General features: G+C 34.8%; 1 protein-coding gene across 9 annotated transcripts in view; it reads left to right on the top strand.

Annotated features, from left to right (window-relative positions):
• LOC134533212 (very long chain fatty acid elongase AAEL008004-like) overlaps window positions 1-5,731 on the top strand; it is a 197,824-nt gene extending 192,093 nt beyond the window's left edge. For all 9 annotated transcript variants that reach the window (XM_063370603.1, XM_063370599.1, XM_063370595.1 and 6 more), the window contains 3 exons: window positions 311-447; window positions 2,231-2,410; window positions 3,827-5,731. In XM_063370603.1, the coding sequence (XP_063226673.1) occupies window positions 311-447; window positions 2,231-2,410; window positions 3,827-4,018 (509 nt within the window). In that variant the 3' untranslated portion in view covers window positions 4,019-5,731. The remainder of the gene's footprint in view (window positions 1-310; window positions 448-2,230; window positions 2,411-3,826) is intronic.
• The last annotated feature ends 7,746 nt before the right edge of the window (window positions 5,732-13,477 follow it).

Raw genomic sequence — 13,477 nt, forward strand, 5'->3', positions numbered from 1 at the left:
CAAGCTTTATATGATTACTGGACAAAATTTTAGCATACAATTAATTTATGCCTAGTACTGTCTTACAGTCAATAGTAAGTTTATTGGTATGTTATGTAGCAAAATAGTTAAAAGAAAATTATTTGCAAAGTTTTTTTACTCACACCTGCTCTTAAGTCTGTTCATTAATTGTTATATGTGTTTATATTATTAACACAATTGTTTGCCTCCCGTCCCCATCCCTTTACAATCTTAACATGTCATAAATACAATGTCTTTCCATTAAGCGAGTCCATTTCTCCGGTGCATAAATGTTATTTTTGTTTCACAGGTGGCCACAGCACATTTTTTGGATTGGTCAACACCTTCGTCCACATCATAATGTATACCTACTACATGCTCGCTGCAATGGGACCTCAGTACCAGAAGTTCTTGTGGTGGAAGAAATATGTGACAACCTTACAAATGGTAATTTCTCTTGTTTCATGCTAGCATCGTTACATTTCTAGTTTTTCTTTCATGCAACACAGATGGGTACAAAATCAGCTGTGGTCACTAGATACTCACACAACAAACAACGCAGGAAAGTGGGGAAGTAAGTGACCCTGCAACGTCAATGGCAAGGAAACATCCTAGCATTTGCCTGGGGTGATTTCAAGAAACCATTCTACAGAATGTGAGATTGGTGTTTTACAGATCTGCTAATCCTAGTATTTTAGTTCTGCAAAATATTTAATTCTTATCAAGCTAAAGTTTGTTCGATGATGCATGGATGCTTTGCACTTATTGAATTTATGACTAGTATGTTTCTATCCTTTAATCACATAATAATCTGAGTTGAACTATAAATTTTGATACTGCTGAAAAAAAATGTGGGTTTGATAGGTGCCTTTGAAATTTGATAATGTTGATTGTTCACTGTCATACAGAAAATTCAACACTCAATTTCCAACACTGTTAAGAAAGTTACTGTATGAAAACCTGACTTCTTCCAACAGCTTCATGCTGCACACTGCGATGGATTTAGGAAGGATAGTGTGGGTATTATTCATCGGTGATCGTATGGGATAAACTTGAGAAACAAAATAATATACTCCAGTCTACATATGTTCCTTTGAATCAATTTAATTATGTTTTGGCAAGTTTTTTCCAGAAAACATTTATCAGGCCAAATTTTTAACCATCCCTGAAATCCTAAAAAAAATCTTTATAATTCCCACCAACAAATGGAAAGAGGTTAAAAGCAAACAGTGGGTGAAGTGGTTCTATTACCCCCTCCCCTGAAATGAAATTCTGCATAAGCTCCTGATATCCTGCGACATGCATTGTAAAAGGACCTTTAAACATAATATCCTGATCATAGTAGGTATATATATATTTTTTAATTTAAATCACAAAGGTTAGTGTTTTAGTAAGTAATGTCATACATTCTTAATATAAAACAGCAAAATGATTGGGACCTGACCCTTTTCGGATAAACAAATATTTTGTATTAAAAAAAAAATAATTTTTTAAGATGAACTTGCATTACATAATAACATTTTATTACATAAATATGTGTTGTTACAAGTGATTACACAGTTTTTTTTATAAGGCCTGTTTAAACTTAACCAAATCTCAGGATGGAATAAGTGATAAGAGAGTGAAAAGTAACTTTAATTTTTTTTAAATTTCAGATTTTAGTATCGCTGTGGTTTAATTGTAACCTTAATTCTTTTTTTTTTTTACTTTCGGTTTTGGATTAAGCTGACTTTAAGATTACCGAAGTTCAGATTATGGGGACTCCACTGTACTTTCATTGGGGACAACAGAGTCTTGTTACCCTGGAGAAAACAGGCAAGAGAAGGTCGCTGCCAACAGTAACACACAGAATAAAGGGGGAATTAACCAGCTAACAGCATGTACAGCATAAGTTTTACACTGCTGAAAAGTCACAAAGTCAGAAAAGTTACTGAAGTCAGAATTAGTCGGGGAAGGTACTTGAAATCCTGGGAAAGTCGTGGAAGATACCCAGTGGCAGTAACTTCAGGGGAAAATATCACCCAGACTGTAAAATAATTTTTTTGAGTTGAAGTTTTAGTGCATGGTCATACACACCATAAAAATGGCATATTCAAGGTTCTGTTTAAATTTTTATTTGTGTTTGTATAATTGTAGGCTAGCTATGGGAATAGTGGAGGGCGAGGCTATGTTTGTGTTATTTCTTTCAGAAAGTCTCAAAACAGTGTTGACGCCCTGTTTGTGGTCTCAGGTCCAGTTTGTGGCCATCATGGTACACGCCTTCCAGCTGCTCTTCGTGGACTGCAACTACCCCAAGGCTTTCGTCTGGTGGATCGGGATGCACGCCATCATGTTCTACTTCCTCTTCTCCGACTTCTACAAGCAGGCGTACAAGAAGAAGCATGCAGACAAACTGAGACAAGCAAAGAAGGTACGCAAGCTTGTGTGGTTGCTAGGGGTCTGCGAGGACTCAAAAAAATATTTAATATTCGTGAATAATTTGATGCTAAGATTTAAAATTTTGAATCAAATAATTTTTATTATTAGTTACCATTAAATAAAGCAAGTTGGGGGGGGAGGGGGAGGGGGGGGAGGAACTCATCACCAAATAATACATACCTACTTTCTGTACACAACAAATCTGTTATTTTGATTAAAAATACTCTACTTTAGTGTATATAATGAGTTGGCTCAACAAAAAAAATTTCTATTTAAACTTTATTGGTTTAATAAAAATGCATTTTTTTTCTTGCATTTTAAACCACACTATAATCGTTCCATATAGGTTTCTCTATTTTTTTTTTAATTTTACTGTATTTTGCATTAATTTTGTCTTGGACTCCTGTTAAAGTTGAAGATTAAAAAATCCACTGTATGTTTCAAGTTTCCTAAAAAAAAATTCTATATATGTGAAATTTGGTTATTGATTATATGACAAAAAAATGATTCGCAGAAGTTTAGCAGTTGCTCTTTTACTGGTAAGCCACTGGGAAGTGATAAGCTACAACCGACAACACTATAGCCTTTAATCTGCATGCACTGTATGGGCTTGGGCATAGCTGTGCAGCATGAAACCTCCAACACACTGAAGTTAAGCATGGCAGATGTGAAAGAGAATAAGCATGAAATACAAGGTGGCTCATGTGCAGATAAATTATTTTCCTCATAAATACAGCTAAAGTTATCAGTACCTGTGGGTGCTCCCCGAGTTGTTCCGAGTCTTTGACTTGAAAAATAAAAATAAAAAAATGATTCAGAAAGACTTACTTGGAAAGGGATTTGCAATAATTCACTGTACATTATAAATGGCTATTTGAGCTCCTACTTTTGTAGTTTTGTATTTTTTTATAGGTGTAGTTAGGAGTTCCCTACGTATTTTTACGATGAAGGCATTCCGTTTAGTTTTTCCATCTAAATAGCATAAACAATCAAACAAAACTTAATTTCACTATACTGCAATAGGCCTTAGAACATTTTTTTTTTGCTATGTAATTGTACATGAGTCCATGTAAAACTAACTCATTGTAAACATTGTAAACTAACTCATTGTAAAACTAACTCATTGTAATGGTTTCTACTATAATTAAAGCTTCTACAGAACGTATTGAACAAATCAAAAATCTTGGCAATGAGAGAGAGAGAGAGAGAGAGAGAGGAACATTTTTTGTGCACTGACTAAAACAAAATGCCACACATTTGTACAGCATGTGTTTCACATGCGTACTTAACACAAGTTGCTATAGTTAAGTAGTTAGGTGCCCAGTTATAATGTGTTATACATATTAGCACAGTGTTACAAATCACCTTTTAAATACTTTTATTAATTTGTGTGATGAAATCCTTTCAGGCTGAGGAAAATGGACACTGCACTTCCAACGGATCTGCCAAATCAAACGGAACCACCTCCAATGGCGCATTGCCTTCGAATGGTCATGCGAACAATGGCTACAGCAACGGTGGGGCGGCTGACTACTACATCAAAGCATCGTCCGACTTGCACTTAAGAACACTCGCAAACTTGGATGCAAAAATTGACTAACGCAGTCGTTAATAGAAACAAATTTCAGCTCAACTATTTCCTATGTGCGATGGAGTTAGCTTCACAAGTGATAACATTTTCTTTAAAGAAAAGTGTGGGCGAAGCAGAAGAAAGTGGATAGATTAGCTTTTTGATAATGCCAGTTCCATGAAGTACCATGAAGTTACTTATTTTTTAGTAGTAATGTTTTCTATTGACGGTAGATCAGTTCCGAGGTAGACCGAAAGTGAATCCCAATTGGTTGTAGCACCGATGGCTAGCATTTGGAAATTTTGTCGTGTGATAACTCCAGAAACTTTTGTACTTATTTTTAAAGAACCTTTCCTCTCAAGGTGAAGAGATTCTTCTTACTCAAAAGCTGTGTGTATGGTAGCACCAAGTAACTTTTGACATCTGTATTTTTGCCCACATCTTGCATTAGTTTCATTTAAGTGTTGGGTACCAGTGAGGACCTCCAGGAAACAGTCATGTGATACAACAGAAGTACCTAAATTAATTGAAATGCATGCATCACAAGTGAAGGGATAGCTTGTCCACACACACACACACACTAAAAGAAAAATTGTCACCAGTTAGGTGTAGGGAATGTTCAGCAGCGGGGTGACAATTTTTATTTAGATGGTTGGTGATTTTCGTAGTAAAATTTCAAACACATTGGGCCGACTACCTTTAATTAACAGATGTTTGACTACTTTAGTGCACATGTCGATTTTAAAGAAAAGAGGCATGTTCGGGAAATTGAAATGTCTTAAAGTGCTTTAGCAAAGGTGCTATGTATATAGTGTGTTGGAACAGGGGCCTTTTCTCGATGCCGTCCTATAATTTTGTGTGTTCAAAGTACAAAGTGGAATAATGTAAGCATAAGCCGAGAGTACAGTATAACTGCTATGTACCAACAATATTTTTCTCAAAAGTTCTATCAGTGTGGAAAAAAAAAAAAAAAAAAAAAAAAAAAAAAATTGTGTGCAATTTATTTTAGAATGATGATGATATTCCTGGGTTAAGATCATGTAAATGAAACATTGTAAGATATTTTTAAAGATACTTCTAAATAATTTAAATGTTAGAGTAAAAATATTACTTTAAAAAATATGCATTTTTTTTTACTGTAAAAGTGTGAGAAATAATGTTGACAATTGAAAAGAGCAGTCCAAACAAAAGCATAAAAGCTCTTTAAGAACTTCTATGACAATCCTCGTAAGAGCATTTTTTTGTGTACACGTGCAATACCCTAGCTAATAGATCTAATGTTAACTATAAAATTGTAAAATTTTTGTAATGTTTAAAGGTGCCTTCAAAAAACACTTTACATTAAATCCAATTTATCTAAATTATGAAAAACAACTTTTCAGAATATTTATGTGGCTATTCTAAACAGTGTATGTGTGTGTTGAAAAAGGACTTTAAAAATCTGTTAATATATTATATACTAGCATTTACAATAATGTTACAATTTTCAACAGAACCGAAACATGAAATTAATGACATTAACTATTGTGCGTCATGTACTGAAAATGTGTAGCTAAGTTTGTAATTATAATTAGCATGAAAAGCCAGACAGCATTGGGTTGTGTTCATATATCATGTATTTTTATAAAGAGTTTTTCATTAATAGTCTTTACTACTGGGTCACTGTATAATGTTGAATGTTGTGAAAGATGTGAATGTTGATTAAATGTTTAAGTTGATTGTTGTAATAAATATTTAAAACAATTTTTTTATTTTATTTAAAGTTATGATTGAAGAGAGATTATCAGTCAAAATGGTTTGGTAGAAATAGAAAGTCTAGTCCTAAAAGAACTTTGATCTTGAATTTGCTAAAGATGTGAAGATTAATGGTAAAAAACAAGTAGAGTAAAATCCTGTTAAGAGGTTTCTAAAGTTACGGTACTTGGAAATTTAGCCTTTCCAAGAGGGAAAACTTTTTAAGTGCTAATTTTTCTAAACTATTATACAGGAAATTATCTTAAGTGGGATTTTCTTAAAAAGGTTGATACACAATGATTCACAAGTACCTATGATCAGTGCAAGTCCATAATACAATGTGTCTTGGTCTAGAATTATACATTGTTTTGGCAAAGATAAATCAAGCTCTGATTTTTTTTTCTCACCTTTAAAACATGTTTGTAATTATTCCAAACTACTAAGTAATTATATTATGCTGGTACTTAAAAAATAAAAAAAAAATTAAAATGCAGAAGTGAGCATTTGATTTTCAGCACAGTGCACAGTGTGCAATATGAGCATTCTGGAGGGACAAAATTCGAAACTCAAGCCAATGATGTTTCCTTTTGCTTTTATTTGCTGTTTTAATGATTTTTTAGTTAACTTAATGATTTCTGACAATTTTGGCAGCAAAATTTATAATATTCATAGAAGACCATACAGGGTTTCATTTACTTTGCAAAACAACGTATGTTTTTTTTTTGAACCAGACTTTACCCGTTAGTGAAAATTATTTAATGTTTTTGTAGAAGTACAAAGTTTTTAAGTAATTAAATTTATTAATTACTATAGAAGCGTTTTTGTGCCATCCTTTGAAGTTAACAAGGTTTTTACATAAAATATTTAAATATGCAAATATCACCAAACATCAGTTATAGGTTTTAAGTGACACTGATCTTAATTATAGAGCAGGTGTATTTTTTTTCATGTAGTTTGAAATTTAATACATAAATACTTCAAGAAATGTTTCTCATCATCCACTGATGAATACAACACAACACAACGCAACAAATTTTAAAGCATGCTAAACTTAAAATAATATTCAAATAAAGCTATTAAGTGTCATCATCAATATGACTACACACAATTTTAAGTACTTAACTAAAAATATAAAATCAAATTAACACAAACATTTCTTACAGATGCTAGAGGAAATATTTTAGTAACAGTGAAGCGAATTGGAGCAAGGCAGGGCGGAAAACATCACATGTGTAAACACTTATTATATACTAAAAAGTTTAAATTAAATTATACAGATGTTTTACACACAATGTCATATCCTTGTAATATGTAGGCTACCTAAAAATAGTTTTTGATTTAAGTAAGCTATCAAATAACTGACTAATTTCAACACACTATTCAGATGTCCTCTTCAATATCATCTGTATCACTTGCACTTAGCGATCATGCACTAACTGTGGTGATGTGCGGAAGTGGATTTGTCAACAAGCGCAATACTACAGAAGATAATCTTCCTGTTCTCCTTGGTGGACGTTTTCTCAGAGCAGAGATAACTGGATCTGAAGAAATCAGCAGGCGATTAAGCAGATCCTTGTTTGTTGCTGATCTCGATGTTTTTCTTGTATACCCTAACCTAAATCGCCTGCAGTCTTTATTCCGCGCTTCTTAGGCTTCTTCAGACAGCTGTCCAATGGGCAATAAACATGATTCGATGATGGCAGGACCATGTACCAAGAGTTTGTGAACTGTGACAGGCATATAGAACCACGAATACAAATCCAAGTAAATTTTTCGGGTCTGTTCAGTATATTTTTCAAACGCCTCAACATTAATACTGTAACCACTTGATATGGATTCCAAGATAACACGGAAGTGATTAATAAGGCTTTCATTAATTCCAGTTATAAATGCGACTTCACGTGCATTTTTGAAGAATCTCCTGGCAGTATTTCCATCATTTATGTTTCCACTACCGGGTATTGGCATGTCAACCACTAGACCCAACTCATCTCTAATTTTTTTCTGTATTTCATTTTTTCTCGCTTCATACTTTGATCTATCACTTGCTCCTCAGACCTGTCACTTTTTTATATCCAACCTGTAAGATTAATGCAGCAAGCATTCGAAGCACCTAATTCAGGCATGGAGTGTAGACAGACCAAATGCATATGTTGATGGATCTACATTTGTTTTATGTGATATTTTGTTTTTGTTCATTTGTTTAGGAGATCCTACACAGATATAACACTTTTGTGATTATTGGACAAAGCATTACAAATTTTTCCATCAACCATATCATCAACATTGTTTGACGAAAATCTCTTTCATTGCCACAAATAGTCACTCTGGTTGGTAACAGTTAATTTATTTGTTTCTTAATCTTACTTTCATCTTGCAGGGTGTCTACAGGCAACAGAAAAATTAATTTGGTGACTTTTTGGTGACCTTTTGGTGACCTTTTCAAGAAAAGTTGATACTTCGAATTACACGTTTCATTTTTAGGTAAAAAGTTTTTAGAAACGTTTCACATTATACCACACAGAAAAAAGGAATATTTTTAATGCAACTTATTGACTATGTAATAACATACACTATTGAAAATAATGAAAAAGCAACAAAATATACTAAAAAATATTACACAGTTTTATGTGCTTACCTTTTAATAGTCCCGGGTGTTAGCAGTTGTTATACAAGACCACAATTTCAACACTGGCCAAAAAACACTGACAGTTAATATTTAAATTTGTAGGCCTATGTGTTTCTGCACTGTGGATATGGATAGAAACATAATTCATAATTTTAAGCCTGCTTTTTCAAAAATGTTATCCTATCCTCCATGCTGGTCATTTCCTCCTTATGCATTTCTAACATCCTGCGTTTTGTAGCTTGCAGTTCCTTCAGTTCTGACTTGGCTTTCCTCTTTGCTTCTACTTCCTCATCTTTCTTCATGTTTTTCATCCTGAGTGCTTCCTGTCTCCTGGCAGATGCATTCCTTACAGAATGGATCATTTTTTTAGTGATTTGGACATTTTTAACTCCACCTTCTGAATGAACAGAATCATACACACATCTCTGTGCTATCAAAGAGGCTTCCGACAAGTTTTCTACCAGACATTCTCTGTTCACTGAAAACCCCCTCTCAACTGCAGCATTGCCATGAAACATAACTAAAATCTTCTTGCAAAACTGAATCAGGGCAGCATTGTCCACCTTCGCCATAGAAATTAATTCCAAAACAAGGGCATCCAATTTTTGAGACCTCCAATCATATGTCTCTATAGCATCTTTAACAGCTGCATTGTCACAAACAATCAAATAATCTCGTTTGATGCAGTCTGCTACATGTGGAGCCATGTGTCCATTTGACACAAAAATGTCTAATGCAGTGGTAATGCGTGAGTTTCTTAATAGACTACTTCTGATGACTTCAGGCGATAAACAGGATGCTCCTTTAACAATTTTACTTTTGAGTGGAGACTTCACAGTAAACTTTGAAAATATATGTTGTAAGTAACACCTGCATTCATTTCTAAACAACAACACTACAACCTCTTTAAGGTCTTTGCATGCTGCTTTGGCACCAAATCCTATATCTATATTGCTCACAGCTTTCAAGACATCTGAATTGTATACATCAACATTTGTCAGCTGAACACCCGATTTGATGTCTTCTACCACATTTTTCTTCAAGATGCGAGTGCCAATGCCTATCAAGAGAGACAACGTATCTTGATAGAGCAGCGGAAATAATGCATCATTGGACTGGAATTTCGTTAGAAAAGGCTCTAGCTGCAATGAAACTGATAGAAGAAATTCCAACTTTGCAAACAATAGCTTATCTTTCAAGGCTTCTTTCACTCTTACATAACACTGAGAATTCGGGGGATTTTTCTCTACTGCACTGTCATATTTCACAAGTGATGGAAACATCTCAATGGCTCTTTGAAGTACTCTTGAATTTTCAACCCATCTAACTTGGCAGAACTTGAGTGGGAAAACTTCAGAAGCAGTCTTCAGAGTGTATTCAGCTCTTCTAACTGGAAAATCCCTGAACAGATAGTACACAGATCGCAAAAATTCATGTATTTTCCATCCTACTGTAGTGTGTGCTGTTTTATAAGCCCCTTGCACAACATGTAAAGGGCATGTTCCAGTATCAAAAGGCTTTCCATTTCCATCCAGCTCGTTACCAATACTGTCTTGCAAGTCACGTAAAAACTTTAAGTTCACGTTAGGCCCATCAACAGATACTTGCAAAATGTGATTTAGGGGCAAACCTAGATTGGCCATAGTAGTTGTGAAAGTTTCCAACAAATCTTTTGCTGTTGCTCGTTGAAGAAATGTTGATGTCAGGTACTTGGTCACAACTGCATTGCAATCTTCATCCCAGAAACGTACAATCAGATCCATTTGACCTTTCTGACTAATTTTATTTAAACTTTCATCGAGGGAAATAGCAAAAAAATTTGCATTTTTTACTTCATCTACAAGTTTACTTTGAAAATAAGGTCCAAGACCATAAGTAATAACATAGGACAATTTGTCCTTTTGCATCATGAAATTTTTCGCAATCAAACTATCGGGGAACATGTATGGAAACAGTTCAGAACTTGATCCTGAGCCACGTGAAGACCCATGAGTAACTACTTTATTTAAAGCCCAAACAATTTCTGCCTTTGCTACGTCATCCTTCAAAATGAAATTGCCTAGGCCTATGCCAGAAGTACCTGCACATTCAGTTCTTTTAGTATCACTATTAGTTGTTCCGCTAGAAGTCATTCTGTGTTTCAGTGTTCATTGGTGAAGTGCCTGTTGCCAACACACATGGAGCATCATTTTTCTTAGAAAATGGCAGTAATGTTTGCTTACCTTTAGAGATTTCCAGGAGTTTCTGAACATGTTTTTTCCCCTTTTCATGAACTTTAACACAGTATACACCACCATGGGAAATACCAAAGTCGCTTCTACAAATAGTGCAATAAGCTTTGTATTGTGACTTTTCTACAGGCCTAAGCCAAGACGTCCAATTTCCTTCTATTGCGCAAGGCATTTTGAACCACTGATCTTGGAAACTGCACTTTCCAGGCATTTCTTTTATATTTCACACATGTAAATACATAAACACGTGAAGACGTGTCAATCAGAATTTCCAGAACTTAAGTAAATAATTAACTGTAACTTTTTGTTACAACAAACTCTTCTATGTTCCTAAATAGCACATGATACATAAAAGTCAAGAAATATTTTGCACCAATTACAGAAAACACCGTTTGGCCGATCTATATTTAGTACCACGTGCTAAAACGTTGCAGTGGCGATTAATTAGAAAAGCACACATCGATTTACTGGTAAATAACGCACGGAACATTTTTACTATAAACTCAGTTAACTGGCACACAAACGAAAACGTTTTCTTTCCGGTTTTATATTCACAAGAATTACAACTACATGACGTTATAATTAGTAAAATCCACGCCACTTTACACAACACAAGTCGGCAGCCATTACAAATCTACGTACAAATCCAAACATCCGTGTTTCGAAGACAAAGGAAACGGCAAACAGGAAAGCACTATCGATTAGAAGATATCAACGTCTGCTTCCGCGAGACTATCGATGCGCATATGTCGATTTCTACACCCGCAAACTATCGATTTGTATCGAAACGTTACGTACGACGGGTAAATAAACATTAATCCGTGACTTCCACAACAATTGCGCCACTTTTTCGGTACTTCCGTGACCAGCGCTTCATTTTAGTGACTTCCGTGACTTCCGTGACCTGTAGACACCCTGTCTTGGATTAATGCTTCTGTTTCCTTTTTAAAGAGCAATTTTATTGGTCGACAATATCTAGTAGAGGAAGGTCTTGGATTCTGCCAAATAATTTGTTTATGATCTTCATTTGTGTGCTGCTGCAGAGGAACAAATGATATAACGAAAAGATATTCGTCATAGGGAACCTCGCCTGTTTTTTTCTCTCAAACCTCTGTTTAAATATACTGTGGCCTGAACTTCCATCACAACCCCACTTGCATATTAACGACATGTCATTGATATCAGATTCAGACAGCATCTGGTTTACTACTTCATTTTGCACTAGTAAAATGTGTTCAATGGTGTGGTTAAGAAGGGCTTGTAGATTTATTTATTTATTTCTGCACTCAGTTCAGTGATCAAAATAGCTTCTTTAAGTGGGTAACACATTTGTTTGGCTTCCTGTAATATGGTGGATATATATTACAGTTTCTTTCTTTGGTTTGAGACTGCAGAAGCTTGTATTGGTAGGTTGTTAGTTGTGCATAAAAAAAAAAAGCCAATGCCTCTTCATTTGTGTACAATATAGATTTTTTATTGGACATTCTTGCTTTCGTTATTTTTGTCGCTCTTTGTGGCGATGCTGTAGATAATTATTTAACAATATCTGCTGCATCTCTTTTCCCAGCAGCTCGTAAACTTACTTCAGTGGCAAACGAAATCTCTTCAGGAGTCTGAGACTGCAGCAAATGTTGAACTTTCCTCCTTTTACTCTTTCTGCTACAATCTTTGAAACGCTTCTTAGGGCGTCCAGCATCAGTTGCAGGCGATGTGCTTGGCCCAGGTGTATTGCAGGGTTGTGTAGCAGCAGGCAAAAACATTGCCAACAGTTCATTTCCTAGTTTATATTCCCCCCGAAGCCACTGTGTGTTTCGCTGTACAAATCTATCATAATACCTTCCGCTTTGCGCCCAAAGTTTATTCAGTTTAATTAAAAACTACCTCACTCTATTTTTTAAAGATAGTTTGAATGTTTTCTGTAACTTCTTCCAAGACAAAGAAACTCACTATGTATTTACATGCTTCTTAATGCCTTTTTGTTTTCTCACTACGCAACCAAATGTTAAAGAGATCGCCACGTTACATGCGCAGTACCTCTGAAAAAAATTAAAAACCATCAATTGTGCAATGCGCAGAATATTAAAGCGAAAACATTTAATATAAATATGGAGCTTTGCACTGCAGAAGTTTCGTGGGGGTATATTGAGGACAATTTTTTATAACTCTAATTGAAATTTATGAAGTTTACATTTTATTGTTATTTTTCGTCAGTTAATAAATTATAAATGTATGGATAAATATTCACAATTAAATATGCGTTACTCATACAAATTAAAGAACATACCTTTATGAACGTCTTCCATGATCATAAAACAAGAAAATACCACCCGCACTAACTGTAACAGCTCTTGAAAGAGCGCACTCCGCACCAATACTGCCCCGGCCGGGAGTGCTCCTCCGATACAGCTCTCTTATCAGCTCTCCAGAAGGAACGCAGCATTTTTAAAACGGTCAACCAAGCACATTACAGAATGGTGTGAAGTGTCTACGATAACATTTCAATAACCACAACCCATAATTAAAAAGTCAAAAAAATAGTTTTGTCCCTCTAGATTGGTCATATTGCACACTGCAGTGTGCCGAGTGACAATCCAACCTATCATGAAGGACTAACTCACATTTAATCAAATCCATGATAATGTTTCTCAAAATGCAAATTTTAATTTTTTTTTCATGGGTGCAAACAAAAATTTAATGTGAAATCTGCAAGTACAAACATTGGCTTGGAGGAGTTCCTTGCTTAGATATTTTTTGGGGTTTAACATCTCGACAGTGAGGACATACAAACAATGTCATTAGGAACGTACCATTATTTGCTTGGAGTGATTTTGGAAAACTGAAATAGCATATTCACCCAAAAATAAGACTAGACTTGATTTTTTTGTGGTCTTTCAA

The sequence above is a fragment of the Bacillus rossius genome, chromosome 6 (genome assembly GCF_032445375.1).
Source record: "Bacillus rossius redtenbacheri isolate Brsri chromosome 6, Brsri_v3, whole genome shotgun sequence".
NCBI lineage: Eukaryota > Metazoa > Arthropoda > Insecta > Phasmatodea > Bacillidae > Bacillus > Bacillus rossius.